This window comes from Zootoca vivipara, chromosome 5, assembly GCF_965207765.1.
Source record: "Zootoca vivipara chromosome 5, rZooViv2.hap1.1, whole genome shotgun sequence".
NCBI classification, from domain to species: Eukaryota; Metazoa; Chordata; class Lepidosauria; order Squamata; family Lacertidae; genus Zootoca; species Zootoca vivipara.
The window spans coordinates 42,204,202-42,219,434 of NC_142588.1; the positions used below are offsets into that span (position 1 = coordinate 42,204,202).

Genomic DNA, 15,233 nt, shown 5'->3' on the forward strand with positions numbered 1-15,233 from the left:
CAGCCACTCCCAGTCACTAGTCTAGCTGCCACATTCTGGATTAATTGCAGTTTCCGGGTCACCTTCAAAGGTAGCCCCACATAGAGCGCATTGCAGTAGTCCAAGCGGGAGATAACCAGAGCATGCACCACTCTGGCGAGGCAGTCCGTGGGCAGGTAGGGTCTCAGCCTGAGTACCAGATGGAGCTGGTAGACAGCCGCCCTGGACACAGAATTAACCTGTGCCTCCATGGACAGCTGCGAGTCCAAAATGACTCCCAGGCTGCGCACCTGGTCCTTCAGGGGCACAGTTACCCCATTCAAGACCAGGGAGTCCTCCACACCTGCCCGCCTCCTGTCCCCACAAAACAGTACTTCTGTCTTGTCAGGATTCAACTTCAATCCATTAGCCGCCATCCATCCTCCAACTGCCTCCAGGCACTCACACAGGACCTTCACCGCAATCACTGGTTCTGATTTAAAAGAAAGGTAGAGCTGGGTGTCATCTGCATACTGATGAACACCCAGCCCAAACCCCCTGATGATCTCTCCCAGCAGCTTCATATAGATATTAAAAAGCATGGGGGAGAGAACGGAACCCTGAGGCACCCCGCAAGTGAGTGCCCAGGGGTCTGAACACTCATCCCCCAACACCACTTTCTGAACACGGCCCAGGAGGAAGGAGCGGAACCACTGTATAACAGTGCCCCCAGCTCCCAGCCCCTCTAGACGGTCCAGAAGGATGTTATGGTCGATGGTGTCAAACGCCGCTGAGAGATCCAGCAGAACTAGGAAACAGCTCTCACCTTTGTCCCTAGCTCGCCGGAGATCATCGACCAGCGCGACCAAGGCAGTTTCAGTCCCATGGTGAGGCCTGAATCCCAATTGGAAGGGATCCAAATGGTCCGCTTCTTCCAGGCGTGCTTGGAGTTGTTCAGCAACCACTCGCTCAATCACCTTGCCCAAGAATGGTAGATTTGAGACTGGGCGATAGTTGGCCAAATTGGCCGGGTCTAAATATGTTTTTTTCAGTTGGGTACCCAATTAGAAGCACATGGGGTTCCATGGATATTGTGTGCAAAGTAGAGGATTCAGGGTGGGCAAGATCTCAGTTGCTTTCAAAGCTCCTGCTTGAACATTTGCTTGACATGAATCTCATCAAGATGAACCTTGGTAGAAACAAGCTAAAAACACCTCAAGTGAATTGTGTGTGTTGGACACAGAGTACTGTAATGAAAGGCTCCACAGCATTGTCTCTTTAGCAGTAATAAGGATAACAGTTCCTGCAGTCCTTTTGTTGGCCTGTTTTGTTGCTACAAGCTGCGCTTTCACTGAACAAACAGTGTACAACTTGGAAGCTAATTTTGTAATATTTGCATTGGACCACATGAAGTTAGTCTTGGCCTGGACATAATGATTCACATGCCAGCATGCAGAATATTTCTTTTGCTGTCTACAAAAACTCTTTGAACTCAGGAAATGGAGATAGTTTCATGTTTGTGGTACAGCATAAAAAAACCACACATTTGAATAAGTTGGCCCAATACATGTCCTATTCCTCCCCCCAAATACAATATGCATTTTAAATTCAGAATTGACTGCTTCATTAATTTATGACTTTCATAAGTGCTGTGCAAACTTGATAATGAATTGATCCAGCATGCTAGAGTTTTAACCACAAGAATAAGTACTACCTTTATTTCTTAGCAGCAATTATTGCTTTGGATTTATTTCAACAAATTCATTTTTACAGCTATATTATATTCTGATGTTTTTAATAATAATAATACGCATCCTAACCCTAACCCTAATGCAATGATAAATTTCGGATCATTGTGTGATTATGATTCTCAAATATTGGCTTAAAATTCCATCTATTTACTCTTGACATACAAGAGGAATTGTCTCAGATTAATGAACATAAAGTGGAATTAGCTAAAAGGTGTTAATTGAATGAGAGCAGCTTTTACACAGCATGTGTTCAATAAATAACTGACTATTACTTCGCAGAATTCCTGCTACATTTTACTTATGATCTTCTTAGCAGTAACGTTTATCCAAGCTGCCCATGTAGCTTGCTCCGCCACTGGATCAGGGTTTCCCAAATTTGGGTCTCCCTCTGTTTTGGACTACAGTTCCCATCATCCCTGACCATTAGTCCTGCTAGGTAGGGTTGATGGGAGTTGTAGTCCAAAACAGCTGGAAAATGAGGTTTGGGGACTCCTGCTCTAGATGATGCTAGACTTCAACTCCCATCAGGTTGAGCCAGGATGGTCAGGGATAATAGGGGATGTAGTCCAAGAACACTGGAAGAGCCAGAGGTGCCCCATCTCAGGATTAGGACAGTCTAAAAAACTTAATGAAACTTTGTAGATAAAGCATCTTTGGGAAAATATTAATTCAGACTGAGTAAAAATGCTTCTTACTCTTAACTGGGAAGGAGAAAAGCTTTAGCATAGCAGCAGAACCCGACACTCTGATATTTCAATCTTTCCCTATCGACAAGCTTTAACTTCTGCATTACATAATCCTCCTACAGAGAAACCAGAGGTGTTTTCAGGCTCATTAAGTGCTTGGTAGCAGCTGTATAGTAATAGATTCCTGCCCCCCACCCTCTCTTCACTTAGTTCCACCCATGTTCTTCTATATTTGGTCATTATAAAGTAAATGAATTAAAACAATTAAAATTCATCTATAAGCTTAAAACTCTCCATATAATTTGAAATTTAGTTTGCTCACGAACAAAGTATTCCTATTCCTACTAAGAGAAATAAAGAGACAAAAGTACCAAGGTATGACTGTATTTTGTGCGCGTATTTAAGTACGCTTCGGTTTGAGTACTTTCAGTTTAAGTACTACGCAGACCCGTCTGGAACGGATTAATCCACTTTCCATTACTTTCAGTGGGAAAGTTCGCTTTAGGTTAAGTACGCTTCAGGTTAAGTACAGACTTCCGGAACCAATTGTGTACTTAAACTGAGGTACCACTGTAATAATAAAAAATGAATTTCCAAGATACAGTAACAACTGTTTAAGGAATAGTACACATACCTTTGGCATCAGCAATTTAGTTGCATTTTTGTGAATAATATTTATAAATTAATTTCAGTTTGACAGTAACAAGTGTTTCTGGAACAAAGCACCTTTCTTAACCAACCATTTAACATTATCCTGGTGAGCTGCAGACTAAGTTGTGGTGGCCTGACATTATCCTCTTTGGATGAGAAAGTAATAATATTTAGAATTTAATCACATGCATGTCAAGACTTTTGAAACTGAAGGCTTTTGTAACATTGCCATCTTAAAACTCATGACTTTCTAAAAAGTTCCTGGAAGTCCATCCAGATTCCGAAGCCTCTGACAGAATACAAGGCCAGGCTAAATTTCAAGATGTCTGTTATATTTTTAAAAATGAATATAAATCTTCACCTTTTACTGGCAGAATGTTTTATGAGTTCATTTTAATTAAATTATTGATATCATTACAAAATGCATGCATTTCCATAAAAGCTTTTTTTAATCAAATCTATTTTAACTCAACTATTAGGAACATTTAATTATTTAAAATGATTGTCCCTAGATTAAATAAAAGCTGTATTTCTTTATTACATTATTTTTATTTATTCTTTTCATTGCATTGACAGGTATAAATGACTTCAGCTACCTACATACAAATTGTTTTGAACTATCCATATATGTTGGCTGTGATAAATTTCCCCATGAAAGTGAATTACCTGAAGAGTGGGAAAATAACAGGGAGTCCCTTATTGTTTTCATGGAGCAGGTATGAAATAAGAACACTTGGGATGATTCAAATCTAGATCTGTTCCAAGTGAATTCCTTTTCTTTAATTGGGGTGTTTTACATCTGGTTACCACAACTCACTGTTTTCCATTACTTGCCTATGAGATTATCAAGGAGGAAAGCTAAATGCAAAGTCTTTCCAAAGAAACTGGCAGTTGAGTCAAAATCTGGGTCATGCTCCACTAACTCAGAACAGGATGGTATATATTTGGCAGATCACATTCTGAAAAGTCAAAACAAATTACTTCTGTGGGGCGTGCCCCGTGAAACTTGAGGTTGTGTCTAATGCTGTGCAAATGGAGCTCCACTCATGCAATGGGAATTCCCCTTCCTCTCCAACCCCCCCGTGTGTCCCCAGAATCAGCTTCAGAGCATATTTAGAAGGTGTGCGGGGGCTGCAGGGGTGAGGAGGAAGTTACATTGCACAAGCAGAAGTCTGATACGTGAGCAGGATGGCAGCTTTGGACCCAAGACTTAGAGCTTTCAATGTTCATTTGAAAAACATGAATATAACCCACAAGATTCATGTGTCAGGGGACCACCGGCGTCAGCAGGGAACCCGTTGGGTCGGTGGTAGGGCTCTGAGATTTTGCTGCTTCAAGGCATCTCCCAGAAGGTGGGGCTGAGGCTCTGTCAGCGGAGGAGAGCCCAGGGGATGCTGGCAGATCACAGGAGCAGTGGGGAAGGTCTGAAGTGTCAGACCTGAGCGCTGTAGAGGGAGAAGTGTCAGCAACCAGAGAACCTGCCCAACAGTTTAGTAGTTCAGGGGGGGGGAGGCAACGTTCCCACCCCTCCACCCCAGGAGTGCAGGGGGGGGGACGACAAAAATCGGGAGCAAAAGTGGAAGCTGAGGGCTCCCAGGTTCCTTTGTTGGCACCAATCGAGACGCACGCCACTTCCGGATTCTGATTCGGACTAAGACAGTCATGGACTTTTTAGCTCTGTCATGTACATATGTATATAATAAAACTCTGTAAAAACCAGCTACGGAGTTTGAAGCCTCTTACTTATGAGAATCCAACAAACGCCCTTACACCATGTCATGTTTGATGCTGGAAATATGGCACCACCCAATACTGGCAGAAAATGACTTTGTTCATAAACTTCCAGTAAAATATCATTCATGGGCACCTCTGACATTCATCACTTTACTTGTTTCTTGTTTCTAAGAGCCTATGTCTCTTTTCAGGCTTTTGACCTGACGTGAATTACATAGTTTTGGAATAGCATATATATCATGCAAAAATACCATTCTCTATTATTTACTGGTAGTTGACATCATTTGGTTCATCATGACGGGCATGTCTCCTCTTTTTTCCGCCATTGCCTAATTCTTCATTTCCATGTACTTAATTTTACTGACAGGTGCACCGAGGCATTAAAGGCATGGTGAGGGATCTACACGGCAAGGGGATTCCAAATGCTATTATTTCTGTAGAAGGCGTTAACCACGACATCCGCACAGGTAATTGCATGCTTCTGTGTCGCAAGAGAAGGGTGAAAGGAGGGCTGGAACACACAATGCCAAGTTAATTAGCTTGCGGCTTTATTAATGAGCCACTTTGTCGGATTGAGCATGGGCTTTGGTACAACATCTGCACAGAATTATTGTGGTCTAAATTTGTCGTGTTGGTGGAGCTGCCCACTTGACATCACAATGGGGGGAGGTATTGGTTTGTTCTGGTTCCTATTTTTGTTATGGATTTTGTGTGGTTTTTTTTTATCTTGTATTTTTATGTTGGGAACCACCCTGAGAACTATGGAGGAAGGGTGGTATACAATTATCATCATCATCATCATCATCATCATTACCTTGCTCATCTGACTGGGTTGCCCCAACCACTCTGAGCAACTTCCAACATAATAAAAGCACAGCAAAACATCAAACATCAAAGAACAGGGATTCCTGCAGATGTGTTCAGAAAGTGGTGTAGTTGTTAATCTCCTTTACATCCAATGGGGAAGCTGATGGGTGCCAGTGCTGAGAAGGCCCTCTGCCTGGTTCCCTGCAACTTCACTTCTTGCAGTGAGAGAACCACTTGAAGACCCTTGGAGCTTGACCTCAGTGTCGGGCAGAATGATGTGGGTGGAGACGCTCCAGGTATACAGGGCCAAGGCTGCTGGATTATGGACCCATAAGTATGCGTGTCAGCTATCTACTGTCTTGAAAAATCAGGTTTTGCTTGTTTGTTGTTGTTTTTTAAAATGAAGCATATCTTTACAGTGCAATCCTATGCATGTCTACTCAGAAGTTGAACCCATTGAATTCAGTGAACAGCAAAACCAGGCTTTCTTGACACCCTCCTTTGGACAGTGTATAGTTTGTGACACCATAGCAAAGGAGGAAGTCAAGTTGCACCGGCATTCCCTGACACAGCCTATATTACAGCTGCTAGGTATATCATCCCAGAAGCATCATCACTGTTGCCCAGAAAGCAGTCTCCTCCTCAAGCCCGGACTAGAAAAATAAAAGAGGGCAGGATAACTAACCCACTGAGAGAAATTGGGGCAGAATGTCTGCCAGTTGCTGCAGATTGAGAAAATACCTATAATATTTTCGAAGTGGAAGACTGACATGTGCCTCCAGTTTTAATCTGGAAACAAAACCCCTGTGCTTCAGGTATCAAATATTTGGGCAAGCTTTGTTTGGGATGTTTACCTGCTTGCTATATGCTGTTCTTAAGCAAATAGGTTTTGAGGGTCAGTATGAAAAGTGAGTGGAGCTGAATACCAATGAGCCTGCTCTGTGTGTTCTAAATTTCAACAATTTACTATAATTTGCCAAGGTGCTTCAGGTTCACTGCTATAGTATAGATGGTTTAGTCTCAACTCTCAGCTGCTCACAGGAAGTGGTGGAGGAGTTATCCTGGTTAGGTTAGGCATAAACTTTTTTTTCGTGCTACTGGGGCACAATTCATATCCTCTCAAATGTGTGCAGAACCAGCCCAAAAATGATCAACATGCATTCCATTAATGTAACTTGTCTTTTTAGTATAGTATTTCAGGGCATTGTAAGTTACCCACGGGCAAGACAAATATAATAGTAATGGTGTCATTTTGCATTAGTGTGAAAACAGGGAGCTATTTTGTTGTCTTTGTGTTTTTATGTAGCGTTACATGCTCAGAAACATGGAGAAAGGCTCTCAGCGGGCTACAGGTAATCTGCAGGGGAAGTCATTGGCTTCACAGGGAATAACCCAGATTGAACATGTTGACAATACTTCAAAACAAAGTGCAGGCAATTTACCTGTCGAAATGCCCTGCATCGTGAGAAATGTCAACTGCAAGAAACTTTCTACATTCTTTATAGGAATTGTTTATAGGAAACTTGAAAATATGTTCAAATATTTGCCTACCTCTGTCACTTGTAAGCTAGTATTTTGATGGCAACCCCTCCAGAAGAAGTGCAGCTTGTATTGGGAGAAAAGGCAGCTCAGTAGTAGTGAACTTGACATGTATGCAGAATGTCAAAGGTTCGATCCCTGGTGTCTTCAGATAGGGAGATAGGGACTGGAGAAAAAGTTGTGGCCTAAAACCCTGGAAAGCCACTGCCAGACTGTAGATAATACTGAGATGCCTGAACCCTTGGTCGGACTCAGTATAAGGTAGCTTCCTGTGTTCCTATTTTGCACTCAGAAAAATAAAGGAGAAAAAAAATACATAATAATTTATCTTATTTTCTAACAGTTAACATCCTCTTACACAAAGCTCACAATAGTTAAATCATGATATACCGTACTAACTCCACCCTAAAAGAACCCCCGTGTGTGTGTGTGTGTGTGTGTGTGTGTGTGTGGCTGTGATCCACAACAGGTTCCCAGCCTGCTAATTAGCAGCCCAATTCACAATATTTAGATTTCAGCCAATTGAGTCTCATTGGAATCAATGGGTTTGAAACAGTTTAATCATATGCTTTAGTTTCCCAGGCAGAAGAATCACTATTGTGGAAGGATAGAATGAGACATAAACACTGTAATGGTGGCTATGTTCACATCAGTGGCTTAAAACACAGCAAAGTCTCTCTCCCCCCCCCCCCCGGCTGAATTTCAAGCTGCATTTGCATGGTGTTGTTTACATCAAAGAGGGGGCAGGGATGTCTTCTCTGATGCACCTGAGCTTTTTAGCTTCCCTGCCCCTGCAAACCCCCCCCCCCCCGGAACTCCTATTTGTGAAGCTGTTGTTTGCACATTTGTGGCAGCTGTCAGTACAAAGTGAATGCAGCTTAAGTTTTCTAGTCAGATTGAATCTGGTTTGAGAAAAAAAGTGCATCAGACAGAAGTAGTTGTTGATAAACTACAGGGTCTATATGGTTGTGGCTAAAGTTGTGTGAATGCAGCTTTAAAAACTAGCACTGGGAGAGCACTGGATGTGGAATATGTGGTAATGTGAACACACCCAGTGTTACATGATGGCAATTCACATTTTTACTAGCCATACAGATTCTTCTTCCACATTTCCCTATTGAAGGATGCAGGAATCTATTATCAAATGAAATGCAGTGCAGAGTGTTGAATCTTTCCTTTGTTTCTTTGGATTCTTCAGATGAAGCCTGTTTTTTCTTGACTTTTGGAAAAATGAATCTCCAGAACTACTGAGCAGTGAAATCCAGATCTATCTACCTACTCTTCCATTGCTAACAGTGGAGTAGGAAATGAATTATTATCATCATCAAAACTTGTATACTGCTCTTCATCCTTTCTGATGCATTGTGGAGGTTGATTTTGAGGGAATGATGATGCTGTGGATGCTCACACTACATGTGTGTTAGTACCTACAAGCCCTAAGTTATTCTTCAACCTGTATATTTTCAGATTATTACAAAGATGCCTTAAGTCTCCAGTGTTCTTTCCATCAGATGAAAATGGCTCCTAACAGCTGGTTAGAACTTTCTTGGGGAAGGTTTGGGGAAGGAAAACTATTGGAGGATGTAGTCTTGGCACAAAGGACAGTGATCAGACCAAAATTATTTATTTAAAACAAACTCAAACAAACATAAGACATGAGGAAAACTATACCAGAGGTCCACGTCTCCAGCTGCCCCAGTCTTGGTTCTAAAGCTATTGAATGAAACCTTGACTGGTACTGTTGCAAACCTAGGTGGACTGGTATGAAACATGGTCTCCCTAGTGTTATAAATTTGAAACAATAAATTGAACAAATCAAGCCTATATAACTAGAACATGGAAATGCACATGAAAATGGTAGTTAAATCCCCAAGGTTACCAGTCTGAGATAATTAAGTTTTTTCCTATACCAATCCCAAAATCCCCATCCTAGAGCAATCATTTCACATGCAAGGATGGATAAGCTCTTTGGTACTAAATAGAAAGATGGAAGTTAAGGCTAAACAAAAATGTATCACAGTATTAATTCTTTCCTTCTTCCACAGCAAGTGATGGAGATTACTGGCGCCTTCTAAACCCTGGAGAATACGTCGTCACTGCAAAAGCAGAGGGCTATACTGCCGCTACCAAAAACTGTGCTGTGGGTTATGACATGGGTGCGACCCGGTGTGACTTCACCATCAGCAAAACCAACTTGGCTCGAATCAAAGAGATCATGGAGAAATTTGGGAAACAGCCCATTAGTCTGTCACTTCGGCGGAACAGACAGCGAGCAAGGCAGAGGCGCCAGCAGTATAGACAACTTTCTACAGTGTAACAAATTATGCTATCATGCTCTGCATTTAACCTGGACCTACTCCCGTAGTAGAATATATAATATCAACCCTGTCCGGCAGTATTCTAATTAGGGATATTTTATTATTGGATATCTTGGGATTCTACTACTTAATGTTAGATTTATATGCTCATCTGAAAAAATGTGGAATAAAATATTGTCTTCTAAAAAGATCTGATGTGTAACGATTGCATGTGGCATCGATATTCTCTGACCCAGAGGAGAGGCTTTATAACCAGAAGAAATTCCACACATACACAGCATCAGACCATGTACTTCCTTGAAACCATTGAACTAAAGATTCTGTGAATACAAGCTTTGGTTTTGGGGTTCGGAAATGAGATTTCAAGATTCAGCTCTGAAATACTTTTGAGCTGGGAGACAGAATTCAGATTCTGTCTGAGATACTACCTGTCTGTTTCAGCCAGCATCTGTTCTGTCATTGATCCAACAAACAAAGTGCAAAAGTGAGCAAAGAGATGTCTAAAACAAAAGCAATTAAAATGGTGCCCTTTTTTCTTGGAGGAATGAAACATTAGATCAAGGGGTTCTTTCAAGAGTTATTTCAGGTATCACCTTTGTGATGCCAGATCAGTCCAACTTGGGGCCATGTTGGAACAGATTTCAGCATGCTGTCATGAAGGCAACAGCTTAGAGGTCCATATAGCTCTGCAAAAATGGGAACACTGAGCTTCACCTCTTACACATCACCAGTCACCATATTGTTGTTGAATGTTTAACAAATGCATCACCCTTGCAAATGTAGTGACCTCAATATTTAGTCTCACTATAAAGTTAACATCATCTTTAAACTAGTGTTGCATATTCTTGCTACTTCCAGGTTTACTGGACAAGTGACTGGGAGAAATCTTTAGCAGATAGAATACCAGGGAAACTTTCACTCTCTAACATTAATAGTAGCTTGAGTTTCCTCCTAGTGATTCGCAGGATGTAAACTAGTTAAAATTATTGAAGAGCAGGCTTGTTTATAGTTAGATTGTGATGGACCAAAAAGATGAGGAGGTGTGGAGCCCAGCAATTGGGCCCTGAATCAAGACATCTCTGCCATGAACTCAACAGGTGATCTTAGAAAATGGATTCTCTCTCAGCTCTGCGTTACACCTGCAACACAGAAATAACAGTATTTACCCGCCTTGCAGAGATGTAAGGATAATGTATGTGAAAACTATAGATGCGATATATAAAAGGTGTGTTGGTACTGTCTTTATAAATGAATGAGATCAGCTTGTAAAACAACAAACCAGTCAATACTGGACATTTTCTTCAACTTATGTAACTTGATGTAAGCTCGTATCAGTTATATAGGGTTTGAACATTATTATGCCATTCAATGGCAGAGCCTCATCCCTTCTCTTATGTCTGACAATAATCCAATTGTGTCACATATAGAATCATGCATGGCAACAAGACTTTACTGAGCCTTTCTAATTACACTGTTCGTTAGCCGTTATGATTTTTAATTGCAGTGGTTGTCTTATTCAGTATATATTTGTGAGACGTGTAAAAAATAATAATGATTGTCTCAGTCACATTCAGAACTAAAGAAAATAAAACTGCTGCAAGTAGGAAATTGACAGTGGATGTGCAACATACTTGTTATATTCAATTTATTAACACTAACCAACATATCCTCTGTGATGAACAGAAGCTACAAAATGTGCAGAGTGACTAAATCTCATTAAAAGCAAGCAGTGCGTACATTCCAACCACTGCAAATCTTCATGCTGCATCCATCTGATGAGAGTGCTTGTTTACAGGTAATGAGGCTGAAAAATGTTTGCATGGATGTCATAGAATCACAAAATTGTAGAGGCGGAAGGGATCCTAAGGGGCATCTATTCCAACCCCTCACCATGCAGGAATCTCAACGAAAGCATCCATGACAGATGAACACCCAACCTCTGCTGTGTGCACGCATCATAATACCAGCACAAAGCATTGATTATGAAGGGCACATATATACAAATTCCATTTCTTTCCCTTTAGATCACAAGGAAACGGGAAACTTAAAAAAAGATTGTCTTCCCTTTCATGTATTACTGCATGGTGAACATACCTTATACCAGGTGAGTATTTTTGTCAGTCAACACCAATGTTGTCTACTGCTGACTAGTTGTGGCTTTGCAGGACTTCACATCATCAGCTACCTACTCCTTTTAACTGAAGATACCAGGGATTAAATCTGGGACCAGTGCTGGATATAGGGCTGTGTGGGGAAGGGGGTACAAAATTGAGAAGTTCTATAATGGAGAAAATCCATTTGGAGGTGCCAAATTTTAGCCTTGCTCAGGGCAACATATTGCCAAAGGTTACCAAACTACACCTTGTGCATGTGCTGGACCACTGAGTGATGATGCCACCCCAAAAGGGCTATCTTTATACAAAATAACTGTGCTCTCCATAATGGATGGCATCTATTAGGGCTGTGCATTGGAGCCAACTGGATCCCAGGTCCCAAATGAAATCAGGCAGATTTGGGTCGATCCATGGTTTGGCTGGATCAGGTTGAGACAGTCCTGGGTCACATCAGGTCCACCTGGGGAGATCTCCTTCCCCCTCAGCCTTCTCAACAGCAACACATTATATGCATGAAACCTCCCCTAGTCCCACAGACTTCTCACTGGGGTTGCCAGCTTTTCAACTGGCATCCATAGCTGTGCCTTTAATGAGAGTGTAGCATAATCCTCTGGCCACATCAGGGTACCATTAAGCACTGTTCCTATCCCCTGGTCAGTTGTCAATCCTAACTTTCAGTAGTGCATATAGTGAAAAATTTCCCATCACCCCATATCTCTCTCCCTAAGCCCTCTGCTTTTCTGAGAAAGCATGCTCACATGACTGACACAGATCAGAACTGCCACCTTCTAATGAGGCAGAAGGACATAAAAAAATGGTGGGTTGCTAAGGAACACCCAGCATGCTCTCCCAGAAGGCTGTTCGCGGTGGTTTAATTTTAATCTCTCCTCTAACAACCAAGTAGCAAGTGGCATGTCCTGTGAACCAGAAGACATTTGGCACAAGAGGAGCAGTGCTGAGCACTGACCAATGAAGTGCAGAAGATTGGAATGGTTGTTGTGGTAATTAAACGTGGTCAGAAGCGGGAAGTACTCATTTGAGCAAATCCCTCAAATTGGTTTGGGTCTTGGATCTCTCCTGCATCACCATTATTATTTATCAAATTTGTATACCACCCTTCATCCGAAGATCACAGCGCAGTTCATAACCGGGGGAAAACAAAATGGGAATACAAAATACGTAATAAAATAAAATAAAAACCGATATACCCACTCCCACAAGCACATTTAAAAAGACATAGAATGTTAATAAGCCAAAGGCCTGGTTATAGAGAAACATGTTTTCCTGGCACCTAAAGATACGTACTGAAGGTGCCAGAATTTTCAGAATTTCCCAGACATACCCAGAATACTGCAGTTGGAAGCAGTGTCCTGGTGAAAATCGGCAAAATGTTTGGGAAAATCCAGCTAAATGGCATCCCATGTCGGCAATGTTGCTTTGGCTGCCCCCCCCAATAGCTCAGAAACATATTTTTTGTGTGATTTTGCAGGGGGGGGGGGACCTCAACAACCTTTGTGGAATGTGGTAATCCTAATGTAGACCAAAGCATGGAGCTTTTAAATACAATACTGTCTCATGAAGTACCCATGTGGGTAGGTGCTTTTTGTGTAGCTATTGTCATATATGAATCATTTCAAAGCCCTTGCAGAGTAAGACAATGCTTTTCTTAAATGGATCTCAGTTCTCAGGATTAGGGACTTAAGGCACAGTCTTGTTCTGAACATAATGTAAATTATTGTATTGATATTTCATGAAAAGGCTGGAATCCAGAATAGGATTGTTCCACTTTGCTTTGACACAGCAAGAGAGTTTCTGAGCAATAAAACTGTGCCCAGAGGCAGTGAATCCATCAGGTTTAATGCAATCTTGTGGCGGTTCAGCTATGAGTAAAAAAATCAGAATGTCCAAAGACTTGCTCTCATTCAGGCATTTACTTCGTCACCTGAATTGACTAGCGTTTGTCAGGATGTATTATTGCTCGACGTCACTCTAGGTTTTGAATTAGATATTTATAGAAGAGTGTGGTGTGCGAGTTTTGATTTATCTACAAGTGGCTGCTTAATCCACTTCTGCTGGTTGCTGTGACACTGTTTCCTGCTAGAATGGCTATATCTACTGTGAATCTGTTGACTGCTCTTGACGAAGGAAAGGTATGTTTGCATTCTGTAAATCTAAGACTGTTTTCAGTTTTACCTCATCCGCTGACTCAAGATAAGCACTGAAAGTGGCATCCCTTTTGCTACGTAGGCCAAACCTCAGAGGCTCTTTCCATTTTCAACCTCACAAAAGGGGCCTTTGCCTCCGTTCCTTACTCCTACATACAAAATAAGTCCATATTTGCTCTCTCTGCCTAGTGCCACTTTGTGAAGTACTTTAGGAGCAACTTTCTGAGGGGAGAGTTGTTTGACAGTAGAACAGACTACCTTGGAAGGTAGTGGGCTTTCATTCAAAGGAGCTTTTAAAATATAGGTTGGATGACCACCTGTCAGGGATTATTTAGCTGTGATTCCTGCATTGCAGGGGGCTGGACTAGATGACCCTTTGGTCCCTTTCCAACTCTACAATTCTATGATTCTATGATAAGAAACAATGCAAATACAACAAAAATCATACAGCATCCAGCCCAATGCACAACAATTTCTACAACAATTTTCAAGTGATCTATGGTAAAAAAAAAAATCTTTAGAAGCTGGCTCATGAGTGCACATAAAATTGCTTCCTAGCTCCATGCAGCCACAGCAGTGACTAGAGGATCAATGAGCTCTGGCAGGGGTGCAAAGAGAATAAATGCCATGGTACACATGCATCAGCACAACTGGACGCATTCATCTGCCACAACTGCAGCAAAACATCTCTCTACTACTATATCGGTCTCTACAGCCACAGCAGGTGCTGTAGCTCTCCAACATTTCAGCTCCTTCAGCCCTGAAAGAGAACTTTGCCATTGTCTCCCAAAACTGATGGATGCCAACCAAAGTCCCACCAACCAGTGGTGCTAACCTTTGTCCATAGAAATGACAAATATGGTTGGGCGGAGAAGTCAATTACTCCAATGCTGGAGTTCTAGATAAGGCCAGTAGTGGACAACATGGTGGGGCAGTGGGACTTACCTGACCTCCAGGAGGCTGAATTTCTGCTGCTTATCAGGAAAGAGAGGAGAGGGGATAGGCATTGGCAAGGTTAGCACAGTGCAAACACAGCAGCAGAAACACTGGTTGGGCTCCACTTGTGTGTGTGCACTGCACTGCACTGACCTCCCTACCAACTTGGTCCTCTGCTTCTTCTCAGTAAGCGGCAGCAATTCTGTGCCCTGGAGGTCAGGTGAGGGCAGCCCCATCACACAATCTGCTACTAGGTAAGGCCTCAATGATAGCCTGGGAGTGAATCTTAAGGAAGAAGTTGCATCCACTCCAATGTCTCACCCCTAGAGGCCTTCTGGCACAGCCCATTTGCTCTGGAGGAGAGGTATCAGCTACTACATGACTTGGCAACAAACACGCCTAGTTCATCACCAGCAGTGCCAGTGCCAGGATTATCTCCTCGCTCTTTTCCTCAACTGGCTCTCTTGGTGAACACAATAAGGAACCCCTAGAAAGCCAGGACCAATGGTGTGATGTAAGTCAAGAAGTTCAGTTTGTGAATACGCTTAAACCCCAGGCATTAAAGTCAAATTTT

The 15,233-nt window shown here is 42.0% G+C and overlaps 1 protein-coding gene across 1 annotated transcript in view; it reads left to right on the forward strand.

The window, feature by feature from the left end:
- The window catches only part of CPXM2 (carboxypeptidase X, M14 family member 2), a 68,503-nt gene extending 58,869 nt beyond the window's left edge, over window positions 1–9,634 (forward strand). Inside the window, exons 12-14 of the mRNA XM_035138310.3 lie at window positions 3,623–3,762; window positions 5,148–5,247; window positions 9,172–9,634. Of these exons, the coding sequence (XP_034994201.1) occupies window positions 3,623–3,762; window positions 5,148–5,247; window positions 9,172–9,443 (512 nt within the window). The 3' untranslated portion in view covers window positions 9,444–9,634. The remainder of the gene's footprint in view (window positions 1–3,622; window positions 3,763–5,147; window positions 5,248–9,171) is intronic.
- Window positions 9,635–15,233: the final 5,599 nt, after the last annotated feature.